At 40.2% G+C, this 17,150-nt stretch overlaps 1 protein-coding gene across 3 annotated transcripts; it reads right to left on the minus strand.

Annotated features, from left to right (window-relative positions):
- Window positions 1-343: 343 nt before the first annotated feature.
- LOC126775427 (leucine-zipper-like transcriptional regulator 1 homolog) lies at window positions 344-16,508 on the minus strand. Of its 3 annotated transcripts, none has more exons than XR_007669878.1 (17): window positions 15,889-16,216; window positions 15,476-15,674; window positions 14,395-14,566; window positions 13,572-13,708; window positions 13,389-13,503; window positions 9,529-9,692; window positions 8,905-9,075; window positions 7,300-7,441; window positions 6,401-6,564; window positions 5,419-5,591; window positions 5,091-5,286; window positions 4,238-4,389; window positions 3,776-3,954; window positions 3,364-3,490; window positions 2,237-2,394; window positions 542-1,301; window positions 344-506 (listed from the first exon to the last, which is right to left on the minus strand). XR_007669878.1 is itself a non-coding variant. In XM_050497366.1 (17 exons), the coding sequence occupies exons 3-17, from the start codon at window positions 15,616-15,618 to the stop codon at window positions 1,116-1,118; spliced, it is 2,379 nt and encodes a 792-aa protein (XP_050353323.1). In that variant the 5' UTR covers window positions 15,619-15,674; window positions 15,889-16,040; window positions 16,438-16,508; the 3' UTR covers window positions 344-1,115. The 3 variants fall into 3 exon arrangements, 2 of the variants coding, with proteins under 2 accessions (XP_050353323.1, XP_050353322.1); XM_050497366.1 differs by adding an exon at window positions 16,438-16,508 and having other exon boundaries at window positions 344-1,301; window positions 15,889-16,040; XM_050497365.1 differs by having other exon boundaries at window positions 344-1,301.
- Window positions 16,509-17,150: the final 642 nt, after the last annotated feature.

The raw sequence follows: 17,150 nt of genomic DNA on the forward strand, positions 1-17,150 counted from the left end.
ATATTCAAATTATGATAACTTTGAATCTATTGCATTTCAAAGATTTTGCTTATTAAACTTGCTTTTTTTTTTGCAAAAAATCAATTGCAATATTTGCATCCACACTTTTTTTTAAATTGTAATTTGTATGTTAAAGTTAATTAAGGGATTATTTAGAATTTTTTTAAATGCATTTATTTGAATTAGTCTACTGAACAACAACAGCAAACTACTGTTTTGTGCATTCTACAGTTGCAATCACTTAAATGGCTATCAACCTTCCTTATTAGCTGCTGATTAGTTGAAACTCTGATTTTTCCACTTTTGTTTTTATTGATTTAACATTCGAAAGAAGAAGACAGCATCGTATGACATTGTGTAAATAATCATTCAATAAAAAGCATTTTTACTATACAGATGTATCTCTTACTAAATATTCTGTAGATTACAAAGATAAGACGAGTATAAAGTATAGTTTTAGTGTTTTGTCCTCCTTGTCCCGTTGTACACATTCTGTTAAGCTGAATCTGGATTTAAAGGTTTAGATTATAAAATGCTGTACAATGCTATCATACATCGTTTTTCTCATGAATACACCCTTTTCTTCAATTTTTTTTATTTCTAATATATCATATTGTATACAATGATGATACAAGTTCTTGAGACCTATAAACTGATATTGGGGTAACTTAAGCTAACCCTACTGTCTCAGCATTTCTAATGATTTAAACACGAAGTACCATTTGTTATTCTAAAAAACAATAATACTGCTTGGAGCTAAAATAAGTCTTTATACATATGCATTTACTTTGGTAATATAATACATGCGACTCAGTCCCAAATTGACAATCCTATCCCAACACCATACATTTAACAAAGTAATAAATTAATTAACAAATGTCACCCGTTGTAGAGTGGATATGTACAAAGCGTCTTGCATATTTAACATATCCTAGTTAGTATATTAAAGACAACGAGTCACCAAGGTCTAAGAACGGGGTTGTCGCATATTATTTGTTAATAAGCCCCTTCATTATACATAAAGTTAAATTAAAGTTTTCACTTAAATACTTTACAGTGCAACAACCTTGTTATCTCTTGTTGAACATAATACCAATATTTAGGTACAATTTTCACTAGTTGCCCATTCTATGTCGTTTATATTCTGCATCCTCTGTGAGTGTGTCGGCCGACGTGGATGCGGGCAGGGAGCGGGGTTGGAGGGGGAGTGGGGTGTCGACTCGTGGCTCATCAGCAAGTGCCCATATTATGTCCACTAGAAGAGGCTGTGCGAGATTCTTAATAGCTTCTTGGCGGGCCACCTAGGTCAAAATATGCTATTAAAAAACTTTAAAAAAAAAGTAAAATTTCTAGCAAACAGATTTAAGTCAAAAAGTGTTCTATACTTACATTATGAGGAGGTAAGTTTAGTCAGTAGTTTGTTTCATGCAGATTTACGCAAAAAATACCAAACCTTATTTATATGAAACTATCATATGGGTATCATATAGTTTAGTTTTAAAAAATACCTATTTTGTATGTATTTATATTTTAGACTTAAGAAAACATTAATAAATTTGTATTATGAACGTACAATATTACCCATGCGAAATCTTAAAGGAAAGCTAGTATACTAAGATGTTATAAATGTATGTATGTATATCTGTTATAGATTAATAGACTTCGATAGTTGGGCACCGTTTGACTATCATGAAAATTAGCATATAATAATAATAATAATGTCCTCCAGACCTCTTTAGGAAACGGCGGCCAATCTTAAGAGTGGCTAATCTAGCCAACTACGCAGGAGATATTATAGTGCACAAGTGTGTGCGCAAACACAGGTGCACTCTCTATTCCCTAACTCTCATAATCCGATGGGACGGCAATCCGACACGACCCGAAAGAGTTCAGGCGCAGGACCAACGGCTTTACGTGCTTTCCGAGGCACGGGAGTGTACACACTTCCAACTTCCAGACTCCGGGCTGCTACTGAGAATTTTCTGACAGAAAAACCCAATAACTTTTTATTGGCCCCACCTGGGAATCGAACCCAGCACCTCCGCATCTGCGTTATATCAAGCCACTAGACCAACGAGGCAGTATTATATTAGCATATAAATATGTGTAATATCCCGCTAGATGGCACTGTAGACCTCTATACCATTCAAATTGTGATAATTGGTAAATTTACACATGAAAAAACTACCCGGTTTTGCTACAATAATACACAAGAAATATGTATGAAACCTCTCACCTGATCGAAATGATGGACGATCATCTTGAGAGCGTACTCCTTTATATCAGTTGCCCTCATACGGTCCGCAGCTTGTAAGATGGCGAGTACATTCTCCGGTGAGACATTGTTTTGCAGGTTATGTTTGCAGAACACTTGGAGACGATTGTTGGTGAAACCTGTATATGATCATTATTATTTGTAGTCTAGATTCCAAATTCCAGGAATTCCAGCAATTTCATGTCAATAGACGTATTAGGAGGGATAATTGTTTTTAGTTTGTCAAGAGATTTCAAATTTTTCCATTCAAATGAACTGTTTTTGTATATCTGAGATTTGGACGTCGTCGTGGCTCAAAGACATTTGTTTACACCATGAGAAAATCATTTAACAATAAAAAAATCAATGAAATGTGCTGATAAATAAAAACGCAGAGCCGTAACGCTGCTAAGCCTAGGGTTGCTACATCAAATATACATTTTAACAGATTGAAAAATAAAGTTTATTTTTCTTTTTAATTAGTAGGCGACACAAAGACAACATTATTTTATTCACAAGGAATTTACATACACTTAATATTTAGGTTGTCTCGTGTATTTGACATTGAACTTTACAGAGTCCACTAATTTGGATAGTTTTGTAGTATTCAGAAACTATTTAAAATTCAAATAATTTACATCAAAGTTCAGTATAGTTACTAACTCAGCTTTTAATAAATCCAAAGCCATACGATTTCTCTTTGGTATATAAATTATTTAGAGGACTGAACACCCTTTCTTTGTTGCTTACCGGAATTGACACTAATTATTTTGCATAAAAATTTATCACTCCTGCTTGCAAGCAGACCTTTAGTTGATAAATTGATTATCTTATAATAACAAATTTAGTAGCATCGGTATCTTTCAGCATAACTGAGCATTAACTATAATACCTTATTAATTGATTCTTAATAAGATTTTATTAGTTAAGAAGAAAATGTTGCTAACATTTAATTTTAACTGTTTGTTTTACTTTAATATTAAATAAATATATGTATACTATTATATAAAGCTCTCTTATTCGTAAACAAATCTTCCCTCTTTATTGTACAAGACTTCGAAACCCGACTCAGCGAAGTAACTTCTTAAATATATACCATAGGTTCTTACCATAGTATATAGGTGCTTGGAACAGGTACAATGAGTCCTCGGTAGGCATGTTGGTGTCGCCATAGTAAATATATCGTAGCAAGGAGTCGAAGGCTTCTTCTGACGGCACCGTGTCGCATATTTGAATCTGTAAATATTACTCGTCGTTAGTTCATACGGCTCTCAGACCAACGAAAGGTAGACAGCGTCACGTAATCACAGGGAGGCAGGGTAATAGAAGCTAAATTTGAAATAGACAGCCAACTGCATTCCACTTTAATACGGGGAGCCGGATGCGCTAAAGTTGCTTGATTTGCAACTGTAACGTTTTTGTGTGAATGTCCATAGCCTCGGAATGTCAGTCAGCTATTGCCATGACCATTTGTTTTGTTTTGCAGCGACTAAGTGTTGCACTTTATAAAGTGTCGCTCACGTTGACGACGTTGTCGTGCGGCGAGAAGGAGCGGAACATGGCCTCGAAGTAGGCGGCGCGCGCGGCCAGGATGGAGCGGTGCGCGGGCCGGGCGGCGCCGCCCACGCGCAGCTTCACGTCCGCCAGCTCCGCTCCGCCGCCGCCCACGAACACGCTCATGTCCTGCTCCAGCGTCGTGCCTGCGGACACGCGAGAGGCGCTTACTCGTTTGTACAGAGATCCTCCGTCTTTGAAATATTAGACCATTTTAGACCTATTTCTATTCTTGAGGCACAGAAATATTGTCCTACTAGAGGTCGCTCGACAACAGATGCGGGTAAAAACACCTTTTACATATTGTATCAACAATAACAGTGAGTAAAATAATTTAAGATCATTCGTTGCCAAAGCCAAGTGCGGTTCAACTTATTTTATACTATGGATAACGGAGTCGTCCATTCTCGACGCGCTATCGGAACTCACCGACGATTTCGTCCTCCTGTTCGTTGTGGGAGGACATCTTGCTCGTAGGTTGTTGCCGGCGACGAATGACCTCCACCATTAACCCATGGTCCATTTGCTCAAATTCAGGTGACATCACGATGGCCGTGAAATTGTAGTCTTTTACGACGAACCTGTGCAATAAAATAAACAAATAAGTATATGAACTGCAAAAAAAAAAAAACAGATTTCTTCGACAGGAATACGTATCTCTTTTAAGAGAACTCTCAAAAGCCTTTAATGAAGTTGCGTTTATTGCTTGCTAAGACTTACACATTATGGACTTTTCCATCCATTATCGATATGGTGTTTCTTATCTCAGTAATAGATCATCAAGAGTCTTTATTGACTGTAAGGTCGACTCTTTTTTATATTATTTATTAATGATTTTGTAACCGAATACTTTCTTTTATTTGTTTCGGACTGTGTATTGCTGGTGGCCCTAGTGGTCTCCACAGTGCTACCGGGCGGGATGGGCGAGTCGAGCTCAAGCCGGATTTCGTGAGCCACATAAGGGGCTCAAGATAAACGGACGTCCTAAGGGCCTCCTGTGAGGCCGTATCTCGGCTTAGGACGTCGTTGAAGTCGGGGGGGCGGGGGAAGACGTGTGCAATTTAAACGCCATCATACGCATAAGCGTCCACGGGCCGCAACGACTCATCCGTTCGGGGTCGACGCGTGTCGCTCGTGTTCCCTAACAATTGTACAATGGCAGCGGTGAGTCCATCGACTGGACCGAGGAGGACGTGCTCGGGTCACGTACGGGTCGAATCGGGGAAGCCGAATAGCACGCAATCAAAGTACATATGTATGCACATCGTGAGGGGGCGCGCACCTGAGGCAGTCCTCCTTGATGCAGGCGAGCTGCGCGCGGTGCGCGGCGTGCAGCGCGGGCAGCACGTTGGCGTAGCACAGGTTGGCGCGCAGGTAGCGCGCGCACAGCCCGCGCAGGCGCGGCACGTTGAGCCGCAGCGCCAGCCGCAGCACCTCCAGCACCAGCAGCATGGTGGCGGGCGACGCGGGCTCCTCGTCTGCGGCGGGTGACGGTTACTTGACGCCGAGCGTATTCCGTTGTTATTGATCCTTGGCGAGCCGCGAGTGCGGACCTCCGTTGAGGTGTCGAGGACCGCGTTCGGCAGCTAGTATACGATAAATCGCTTTACCTATTTCGGTTGGATCGATTCTGTCCGTGTAGATGTAGTTGAGGACCATGTTGAACGCCTCGGGTGTCGCCTCCTGCAGCATGACGGTGAGCTGGGGGCGGGACTTGTACGTGCACTCCTTTGCCTTTTCCTCGCCAGCCGCTATACGTTTAGCGAGAGCTAATTTCGCTTCCCTGCAGATTAATATTTTTAAATTTACTGGTGGTGGGGTTTTGTGCAAGCCCGTCTGGGTAGGTAATGTAATGTAATAGTAATGTTTAATATTGTTGTGTTCCCGTTTGAAAGGTGAGTGAGCCAGTGTAACGACAAGCACAAGGGACATGACATCTTAGTTTACAAAATCGGTGACGCATTGGCGATTGGTTGACCTTTCTTACATCGCCGATGTCTACGGGCAGTAGTGACCACTACCCATCGGGTGACCCATTTGCCAGTCCGCCTACTTATTTCATAAAAATATAAAGCAACTGTGTCATTCTTAAACTAAAATTAAAATATGCGTGTCCCCTCCCTCGTCAAGTTTCATATGATGTCCTCCTGACTGATTTCGGTTACGGCGGCCACTCTCAAGGGAGACTTGCCATCTCAGGACATATGGTAACAGCCTGTAAATGTCCCACTGCTGGGCTAAGGCCTCCTCTCCCTTTTTTTAGGAGAAGGTTTGGAGCTTATTCCACCACGCTGCTCCAATGCGGGTTGATGGAATACACATGTGGCAGAATTTCAGTGAAATTAAATACATGCAGGAATCCTCACGATGTTTTCCTTCACCGAAAAGCACGAGATGAATTATAATCACAAATTAAGCACATGAAAAACTTCAGTGGTGTTTGCCCAGGTTTGAACCCACGATCATCGGTTAAGATTCACGCGTTCTTGTCACTGAGCCATCTAGGCCATCTCAAGATGTGATGGGATAGCAAGCCAACACAACCTTACAAATTATATTAAATGTAAATTAGTTTCTTGAAATAATTCTTACTTAATTTTAGCTCTAAGGTACTGCGATCTCGCAGCTAGCATTGCCTGATGAGCGAACACTTCCGTTTTGTCGGCACCCACCAGAAGGGTCACGTCGCAGAACTGCTCGGATTTCAGGATTCGCCCGAAGTCGTCGTGAAGCGTACATCGAGGGTAGTTTGAAAGCTATAAAAAAGATATTTCATCGTATTCAGTCTTCGACACTGTTTCATTGATCACCAATAAAGTTGGCACGTATAAACAATTATTTCAGGGCCGGATACAATAATAATAATATCCCGGGACATTTTACACACAAGGCCATCTGATCCCAAATTAAGCTTGTACAAAGCTTGTGCTATGGAAACCAGACAACTGATATACTACATATACTACTTTTCTTTTGTAAATACATACTTACATAGATAATTACACCCAGACTCAGGACAAACAGACATGTTTATGCACACAAATGTCTGTACTGGGTGGGAATCGAACCCACAACCTTCCACATTCCTTAAATCCACTTCGGTAACGCGTGACGATTCATAAGTACTTGTAAAAGTCTATTTGAATAAAAAATATTTCTAAATTGATTGATTTAAAAAAAAATATCATGGTCTTGACAAACGATTTGCTGCCATATAACCAACGCGGCAGTTTAAGTATATAAAGTACTATATATAAACAATAAATTATCTTAGAAATAAATAAATAATTTCTGATCCTCTTATATTATTAATTTAAAAATAAGGCAGAACGAAAAAAAAAACAAACAAGCAACGTTAAAGCTTCCACGTGATAATGTTTTTTGAGAATGGAATTCTAAGATTTGTGAAATTTAAACGTTTTGAGTTTCGATTTAGAAATATATCTGGCTGTATGCATTCGTGTTCGTTCGCTCGCTCGTGTACAAGGCACCTGGAAGCGGTAGAGCTCCCCGCTGCGCACGTTGTTGTCGACGGTCCCGCCGAAGATGTACATGGCGTCGCCCACCACGGCGCCCGCGTGGAACAGCCGCCCCGGCGGGACCTGCGACTCGGGCGCCGGGTGCACCACCGACCTGCCGCCGCAAGGCATTGCTGGTTTACTCTCGCGCCACACAGCATGCGATCATATTATATATTTATTTACAAAATATAAGTAAACGTTACAGGTTGAACCTAAAGCATTTACTTATTTAATTAATACACTTATTCATTTAATTATTACAGTTTGTATGTATTCCGCTGCCGTTTTGCGAAATACAGCAGGTGATGAGTTAAACAAGTTTATATATTAAGATATACTTGGTGTAGGGTTTGGTCCCGCCCACTCATCAGATATTCTACCGCTAAACAGCAGTACTTAGTACCGTTGTTCTCCGGTTTGAAGGCTGAGTGAGCCAGTGTAACTACAGACGCAAGGACATAACATCATGGGTTGTTCTAGGGCGGCAATCTACTATCAAAGACTTAGGAGTCTTGATGAGTGATAACCTGAGCTTTACCGACCATGTTTGCAATATTACAAAAATGGCATACAAATCCCTAGGTTTTGTTTTGAGGCAGTAAAAAAACCTTGAAAGTTTTGCTGCGATCAAAATTTTGTACAACTGTTTCGTCAGAAGCACGTTAGAAAGTAACTCAGTTATTTGGAGTCCACATGAGGTGAAATACAAACTCATGGTGGAGAAACTCCAAAAGAAATTCTTGAGGTGGCTTTACCACAAGCAATATGGATTCTTCGTAGGGTATCCTTATTGTTATCCTAGTTTATTTATACAAGGAATGACAGGATACGATTCCCTCGAAGTGCGACGACATATGGCCTTGCTAAGCTATTTTTTCCTGCTACTCAGGGGTGCCATTTTCAATCCCTCAGTGTTAGAGTTAATATATTTGCGGTGCCTGGCTGTCGATTGGTACTGGTGAGCGAGTCACCTTTGATACGCGCGTTGACTTTGCTCAATGGTGTCCTGGCCTGGAATCCAAGCCTCGACTTATTTAATTCATCAACTGCTGTATTTCGCAAAACGGCAGCGGAATACATACAAACTGTAATAATTAAGGAATAAGTGTATTAATTAAATAAGTAAATGCTTTAGGTTAAACCTGTAATGTTTACTTATATTTTGTAAATAAATAAATAATCATAGATCTCATATTCGTAGCGCATCGGCGATGTACGGAACGGTTAATATTTCTTACATCGCCAAGGTGACCCCTTGCGTCAGTGTACATACTTTGTAACTCGAATAAATGCAAACAATTTAATTTTTGTATAATATAAATAAAATAAAAACGGTTAGTAAGCGTCTCACCGCCGAGTTAAGGTCTTCTCTCTTTTTGAGGAGAAGGTTAGAAATGTATAAAAACGATTATTTATTTTTTTTGCCGTAGACGACACCTCAGTTATTTTATTATTATAGTTTTTACTTGTGCTCGTGAACTAAAATAAATATTTTTTTCTTAATTTTTTTTTATTCGCAATCATTAAGTGTGAGTTTTATGATTTCGTACAGTTATAGAGAGACGGGTACGGTACCACTCGAGCGTGTCCAGGTCGTAGCAGTGCAGGTCGGAGGGCAGCGTGCTGTCGGCGGCGCCCCCCACCACGTACAGGTGGCGGTCGTGGTGCAGCATGATGTGTCCGTAGCGCCGCACCGGCGCCGGGCCCGCGCTGCGCAGCAGGTGCTCCGTGTACACGCGGCTCCAGCTGTGGGGGGGCGGCTACGTTGTCGTTTCTTTATTTGTAATTTGTTTTTCTTTAGACAGATTAGCCAACTGCGCAGGATATATTATAGTGCACAAGTGTGTGCGCAAACACAGGTGCACTCTCCATTCCCTAGCTCTCGTAACCCGATGGGGCGGTAATCCGACCGGACCGGAAAGAGTTCAGGCGCAGTACCAACGGCTTTAAGTGCTTTCCGAGGCACGGAAGTGTATACACTTCTAACTTCCAGACTCTGGTCAGCTATTGAGAATTTTCGAAGTAAACTAGACCGACGAGGCAGTCATTTACTTCTGTTATTACTACAACGGTTGTTTCTTAAAAAAATCTTAATTTCAAACATAAGTTACTTTTAAATTAGTTTTAAAACTACCTGTCGCTTGCGTGTATACGTTCTTTGAATAGTATCGATTTTGTTTGTTTTTTGTCAATTCTCACGTGTGCGTCTCGAAGTCGAACTGGAAGAGAGCGTTGGTGATCTTGGCTCCACTCTGGCCGCTGAAGACGAACATCTTCCCCCGCGCGACGGCCACCGGGAAGTTGCAGCACGTCGGGGGACAGTCGCCCTTCTGCTCCACGCACTCCCATTGGTGGTTCTCGCCCTGCACGAGACAAGCGCTCTGAACTCCGACAACTCATAGTATTGACGAAAATGTTAAATATTCATTAAAATATAAATGATAATCTTTATTCAATATAGAAGCATTACACTTGTTTATTGATTGACATGCCGTGGAGTACCGGCTTAGAATAGTACTCCCCCAATCTCATCCCGTGGGTGTCGTAAGAGGCGACTGAGGGACGGGGAAAAGGGGGGATGGGCAGCACGTCCCCCCTCCCATAAACATCTTACCCCCCTACTGCGCTCGCCAACACGCCTGCCCAGCGCGGCGAGTATGGGCAAACCCCTCCCTTAATGGCAGATGCGCCCAAAAAAAGGCCCCCAGTTACCGGCAAGCCCGCTAGGCCCGACCAAGGTAGCGGTCACGGTATCGGCAGGGCAGGGGGTGCTAAGAATCACCGGTTCACGGCAGGCTACCGTATAAAGCGACTGAAAATGGCAACGTATAATGGACGCTCGATGAGGCTGGACCATCACCTCGCCGAATTAGAAGTAGAGTTAAGTCATATAAACTGGCATATACTGGGGTTATCTGAAGTCCGAAGACAGGGGGAGGACACGATAACTCTGGAGTCCGGTAACTTACTCTACTTCCGCGAAGGTGATAACCTCTCCCAGGGTGGTGTCGGTTTTCTAGTCAAAAAGGATCTCATTAGCAGCATTGTGGAAATCAGTAGTGTGTCGAACCGGGTAGCGTACCTTGTCCTAAAACTTTCCGACAGGTACTCCCTGAAGGTCGTACAGGTATATGCGCCAACTTCGACATACTCTGATGATGTGGTCGAAGCGATGTACGAGGACATCGCAAAGGCCCTCAACGACACTTCGAAGGCCCACTACAATGTTGTTATGGGAGACTTTAATGCTAAAGTGGGAGTACAAGATAGCGGTGAATCGAAAGTCGGACCTTACGGCTTGGGCTGCAGAAATCACAGGGGGCAAATGCTGGTAAACTTTCTCGAAGCGCAGGGGCTTTTTTTGATGAATTCTTTCTTTCAAAAGAAGCCTCAGAGGAGGTGGACCTGGCGAAGCCCCGATAACGTGACAAGGAACGAGATAGACTTTATCATTTCGAATAAAAGGCACATATTTAGAGATGTTTCAGTGATCAACAGGTTTAATACCGGAAGTGATCACCGCTTGGTTCGAGGCACTCTAAATATCAACTTAAAAGCCGAAAGATCGAGAATGATGAGGTCTACTCTCCGACCTACCATGCTCCAAGCTGCTCAAGGCTCCTAAAAGTTCCAAATGGAACTTCAAAATCAATTCACCGCGTTGGAAACCATAAGCAGCATTGATGAGAGAACCGACACGCTGGTCAAAATACTGCAAAACACATCCCGCAAGTGTTTTCCGCCACAGAGAAGAGACAACGCACCAAAACTCTCTGCTGAGACACTCGAGTTCATGAGAAAACGACGAGAACTACCATCGTTTTTGTCAGATAAGGCCTTAAACCGAACAATAAAAACGCTGACGCGACGCGATCTCCGACGCTCCAATACCCGTGCCATCAAGGCTGCGATTGAGCAAAATCGGGGATCGAAAGTGTTCGCTCGCAAGTTTGGGAGGCCGCGTCTGACAAAACTTAAAACTGAAAATGGTGGGGTCGTTACCTCTAGGCCTGAGATTGTCGGAGAAGTAGAGAGGTTTTATGGGCAGTTGTTCTCTTCAAGATCGGATAAACCCGTGGGAATCAGTATTGATGACCAGCGCGCCCCTCTTATGCGCCATTACTCCGAGGAGCTCCCGGTCGTTGACCAAGGAGAGATTAGGGCGGCTCTAGAACAGCTTAAAAACAACAAAGCTCCGGGAGATGACGGAATCACAACAGAGTTGCTTAAGGCAGGCGGGACTCCGGTCCTGAAAGAGCTAGCAAGCCTCTTTAATTCCGTCATCCAACATGGCAAGACCCCGGAAACGTGGAGCGGGAGTGAGGTGGTACTGTTTTTCAAGAAAGGTGATAAAACCCTCTTGAAAAACTACAGACCAATCTCCCTCCTGAGTCACGTGTATAAGCTGTTCTCAAGAGTCGTCACGAACCGTCTCGCCAGACGACTTGACGAGTTCCAGCCCCCAGAGCAAGCCGGCTTTCGATCAGGCTACAGCACCGTGGACCACATCCATACTGTTCGGCAGATTGTGCAGAAGACCGAAGAGTACAATCAGCCGCTGTGTATGGCATTTGTGGACTACGAGAAAGCCTTCGACTCCATCGAAACCTGGGCAGTGCTCGACTCATTGCAGAGATGTCATATCGATTGGAGATATATCGAGGTACTGAGATGTCTGTACAACGCCGCTACAATGACTGTCCACATCCAGGACTGTAAGACGAAGGCGATCCAACTGCGCAGAGGGGTGAGACAGGGGGATGTAATATCCCCGAAACTGTTCACCAACGCGTTGGAAGACGTTTTCAAAACGCTGGATTGGACTAGGTATGGAGTCAATGTAAACGGCGAGTACATCTCACACCTTCGATTTGCCGACGATATCGTCATCATAGCAGAGTCGCTGGAACAACTCACCGAAATGCTGCGTAGCCTAGGCGAGTCTTCCCGGCGTGTCGGTCTCGGTATGAACTTGGACAAGACCAAGGTCATGTTCAATAGGCATGTCGTGCCGGGACCGATATACATCGAGGGGAAACCTCTCGAAGTTGTTAGTGAATATACCTACCTAGGACAGATAATACAAGTCGGTAGGAACAACTTCGAGAAGGAAGCCGATCGAAGAATTCGCTTGGGATGGGCAGCATTTGGCAACCTTCGTCAAGTCCTCAAGTCGTCTATACCGCAATGTTTGAAGACGAAAGTCTTCAACCAATGCGTCTTACCTGCCATGACATACGGTGCCGAAACGTGGACACTAACTGCGGGACTAGTCCACAAATTCAAAGTCGCTCAGCGTGCTATGGAGCGAGCTATGCTCGGAGTATCTTTGAAGGATAAGATCAGAAATGAGATTATCCGGAAAAGAACCGGAGTCACCGACATAGCTTGCAAAATTAGCAGGCTGAAGTGGCAGTGGGCTGGTCACGTATGTCGTAGGACCGATGGCCGTTGGAGCAGACGAGTCCTAGAGTGGAGACCGCGAATCGGCAAGCGCAGCGTAGGGCGCCCTCCAGCCAGGTGGACCGACGACCTTAAGAAGGTGGCGGGCACCAACTGGATGCGGAAGGCGGAGGACAGGGAGCTTTGGCGCACCTTGGGAGAGGCCTATGTTCAGCAGTGGACAACGATTGGCTGTTGATTGATTGATTTGATTGATTGACAAAAATCTATCACCAGTGACCGGTTTCACAAGAATTATCATATGAAACGTCTACGAGGTATGAGGAATAAATAAAAACGGACATTAATTCAAAATAATTGAAAATCAAAACATTCCATTTATCTGAATTCGTGAAAATTTGGACTCTGAAGGTCGGAATTTTTATAACATCTAAACGTAAAATTAAAAATAAATATTAAAAATTAATCTTCTATGATTCAAAACCGAAAGCAAAAGACTAGTTATCATTTATTTTTATTGCCCAAGGAATTATTATAAGCTAAAGTTTTGTTTTTATCTTTATTATAAAAAGAAAGGAAGATGAGATTTAGCTATCATATCATATATGGCTGCCGCACAGCTTCTAACGTAGAAGTACAGAGAATACTTTACTCACAACTAAGTTAATTGTCCACATGTCATTCAGTCGGGCGTTTCCATCATAGCCAGCAAATATCCACAGCTTATCATCATAAACAGCAGCACCATGAGCTGATCGAGGTACTGGTTCTCTGAAAATTTTTGTGTTTTTTTTTTAATTTCTTCATTTTAATTATATACATAAAATTGTCTTACTTACTGGCCAGTAAATTTCCACTGTACCCACTGAGCACTTTGGAACTTGTATTCAAATAGATCATTTTTATTAGTCAGATTTGAGTTCGCCAATATGTTGCCAGTGTATCCGCCAAAAACAAACATTGATGATCTGTGTACCTATAAGTTTTAAAATTAAATAAAAACAAAAAAAAAAAAACTAAGGAATCTTATTCTATACATAAATACCAACAAAATTCAATTCAAGTCAATTTACACCGCTAACCTCAAGATGAATTATAAACACAAATTAAGTATGTGAAAATTCAGTGATGCTTGCCTGGTTTTTAACTCAGAATCATTGGGTAAGATTGACTTCTAATAGTGTCTCCAATATCATCAAATAGTGTTAACATTAAACATATATTTTTCAAATTATTTAGGCAATTATGTGTGCAGTTACCAACATAAAAATACATATTTTGTAGAAAAAATATATATAATAGAGTAACCATAACAGCCTGTGTAAGTCCCACAGCTGGGCTGAAGGCTTCCTTGCCCTTTTTGAGGAGAACGTTTGGAGCTTATTCCGCCATGCTGCTCCAGTGCGGGTTGGTGGAATACACATGTGGCAGAATTTCAGTAAAATTAGACACATGCAGGTTTCCTCACGATATTTTCCTTCACCGTAGAGCACAAGATGAATTATAATCACAAATTAAGCACATGAAAATTCAGTGGTGCTTGCCCGAGTTTGAACCCACAATCATCGGTTAATTCTCATTAATTCATATATTATATTTCATAATACGTATAATATATTTTTTACCACATAAATAAAGTAAAAGGCAGCCGGCAAAACTCACCACAGCAGAATGATGATACCTTGGGGCAGGGGGAGTACCCATACATCCAGTCTTTGTCCAAGATTTTTCTCTTATATCAAATCTTATAAGATCATTGAGCATAGATTTGCCATTGTCACCACCAAATACATATATTGCATCTTTGTAAGCAACTGCAGTGTGTTTACTTCGCCTGTAATTTTTATTGTTAAGCTTAGTACATTAATCATATATTTGCCAATATGTATATCTATACTAAGAATACATAGAAATCAAAGTAAAGCATAATTTAAAAAGCTATGATATAAGAAAATATATAATTATTATAATTTTACATCACAGTTGTACCCACAAAAAGTTATACATACATTAAAATTACATGCATTTACAGTGCAACACCCTTATACAGAATAAACTAATTCTATAATATATATATATATATATATATATATATATATATATATATATTTTATTTTTTATTGGTAGAATCTGCTATCGGTCCTAGGACTATGATTTGTTGAGAGAAATTGTCTTGTGGTGCTGATCCTCAAGAGGACCAGTTCCCTGTTATTCATTTGTCTGCACTTATACGGTTTGATCAAGGATGATTCTTTTAATGCACCTTGGGGAGTTATAATTTAGAAGCTGAAGTGCTAATGTGTAAGCATGACATGACAGATGTTTCTATAAATGTAATACTATTAATGTGTAAATAATTTTGTCCAGCTGTTATGCTTTCAAGGATAAACCACTGAACCGAATTTGATGAAATTTGGTATGAAGAAAACTTGAATCCTGAGGAATAACATAAGCACACAGACTAGTATTAAAAATTGGTCATGTCTCCCTTGACCAATTTTTTTATAAAATTGTTTCTATAAAACACTTTATATAAATTCATTTATTTTTAATTAATCCATTTTTTAAAACAACAGTTTCATATAAATCCTCTCCACAATTAATGAATGTTATTATTATTTTTACAGCATCGCCGGGAATTTGGGGCTAGTACCAAAACTAAAGCCAAATTTAGCGTTCATGGTTTAAAGAGATTAGTTTGTACGTCTATTTATTTAAAAAAAAGCAATAAAAAGACACCTACCTTGCCCCAACAAATTCATAACATTCAGACATTCGTTTCCATTTATGGACTGTCTCAAATGGTCCAAACTCCATTCTTAAGCTAATATCAAGTTCGTTTGGGTTGCGAAGTTGCTCCGTTATCAACTTCGCTATATTTTGCATTTTTATGTCAACAGGAATGTTTGATTTTTTCACTACAGTTGTCTTATAACTATGGTCTATAAAAATAAATTTTAAAATTATCTTCCTTGAGGTTTGAAAATGATTTTATTCATAATTTTCTTTGAAATTTTCAATGTAATATTAATTTAATAAACTAATTTATGGAAAATTAATATTAAATGTTTAAAATAAATAAAAATGAATACCTAGGTATTTTAAAAAAAAAGACAGAAAAAGAAAACTATTGTTTCTAAAATCTTAAGAACTCACCCAGTAGTCTTAATTTAGGACAACACAAGTAAAGTAGAATATTAATCCAGGACACTGTTGAAATAAAAGAAACCTCGAAATAAACTATATAGGATATATAGGTCGACTGTTTCGGAAAATAGATATCGAGTTTATTGACTTTGGTTCTGTTTCTGCAAATAACACGTAATATTTTATTTCCAAATATATTTTTTATTATATTGCACACATTGAACAATTCTGATTGTTTTTAAGCTCTAAGAATTATTTTTAAGCTCTAAACAGAAAAACCCAAGAAGGCCAACAATATCCTAGCTCAAGCTTTATAGGATTTTTCTTGTTATTGATTTTGTCACAGGTAAAACATTGTGCAGGGAAGATCTTACCATATAGTAAAAATGATTTTATCGTGAGAAAATAATTAATGAATATTGCTACAATATTCATATAAAATACATAAATATTTAATTGTATACAGTAAATTGCTTAGCATTTCATAATTAAACTGTATTTCTAAGCAAAACCTTAATTAATATTCTGCGTGTGATTTCAATTTAGGAATTGTATTACCTGTAAAATGGATGTCAGTCATATATATTATAAAAGAACTTATTGATTTGTTTTAATATTCTTAGATTCAAGCTACTATTCGCAATTGTGACAACAGCCAACAAATGTGACAAATCTTTGGAGTTCTGTGATCTGTCACTCAGTTTTCTCGCCTCATAAATCATTAATTTCCACTTTGGATTATTGGATATCCTAATCATGAAGTACTATGTCCAGATCCCAGGGATTAATTTTTCTCTCAAAATTTTCTCAGTAACAGCCAAAAGTCATGAAGTTGGTAGTGTTCCACTTCATATCTGCTGTGCAAAGCTGTTGGTCTTGCGCATGATCTCTTCCCAGTAATGTAGAATTGTCGATTATGAGGTAAAAACGGGAGAGTGCTTTTGTGTTTGCACACAAACTTTCGAATCTCTTGCAGTGGCGAATTTAGCAAAAAAGTAAGGTATATAAGTGTCACACGGGTTAAGGCCTTTTAAAGGAGTTAAGAGTGGTCTTGGAGTTTATTTCATCATGTTGTTAACTGCTTCAATGCTGATTGATAGATTCTCATGTAACAAAATTTCACCCATTTATAAGATATGAATTATAACAACAAAAACATTACAATAAAATGATTCTTGCGTGGGTTTGAACTCGGAATCTACGATTCACGTTTTCTAACCACTGGGCCATCTCCGCTCAGCGATGCTTTATACACAAAGCCACGATTAAAA

Source organism: Nymphalis io, chromosome 18 (assembly GCF_905147045.1).
Source record: "Nymphalis io chromosome 18, ilAglIoxx1.1, whole genome shotgun sequence".
Taxonomy (NCBI): Eukaryota; Metazoa; Arthropoda; class Insecta; order Lepidoptera; family Nymphalidae; genus Nymphalis; species Nymphalis io.

Coding starts and splice junctions, on each gene's coding strand:
- LOC126775427 (XM_050497366.1), bottom strand. CDS start 15,618: ATGCAAAATATAGCGAAGTTGATAACGGAGCAACTTCGCAACCCAAAC. Junction 13,709..14,394: donor GGTATCATCATTCTGCTGTG/GTGAGTTTTGCC, acceptor TAAAACTTATAG/GTACACAGATCATCAATGTT. Junction 1,302..2,236: donor TCGTCCATCATTTCGATCAG/GTGAGAGGTTTC, acceptor ATTTTGACCTAG/GTGGCCCGCCAAGAAGCTAT.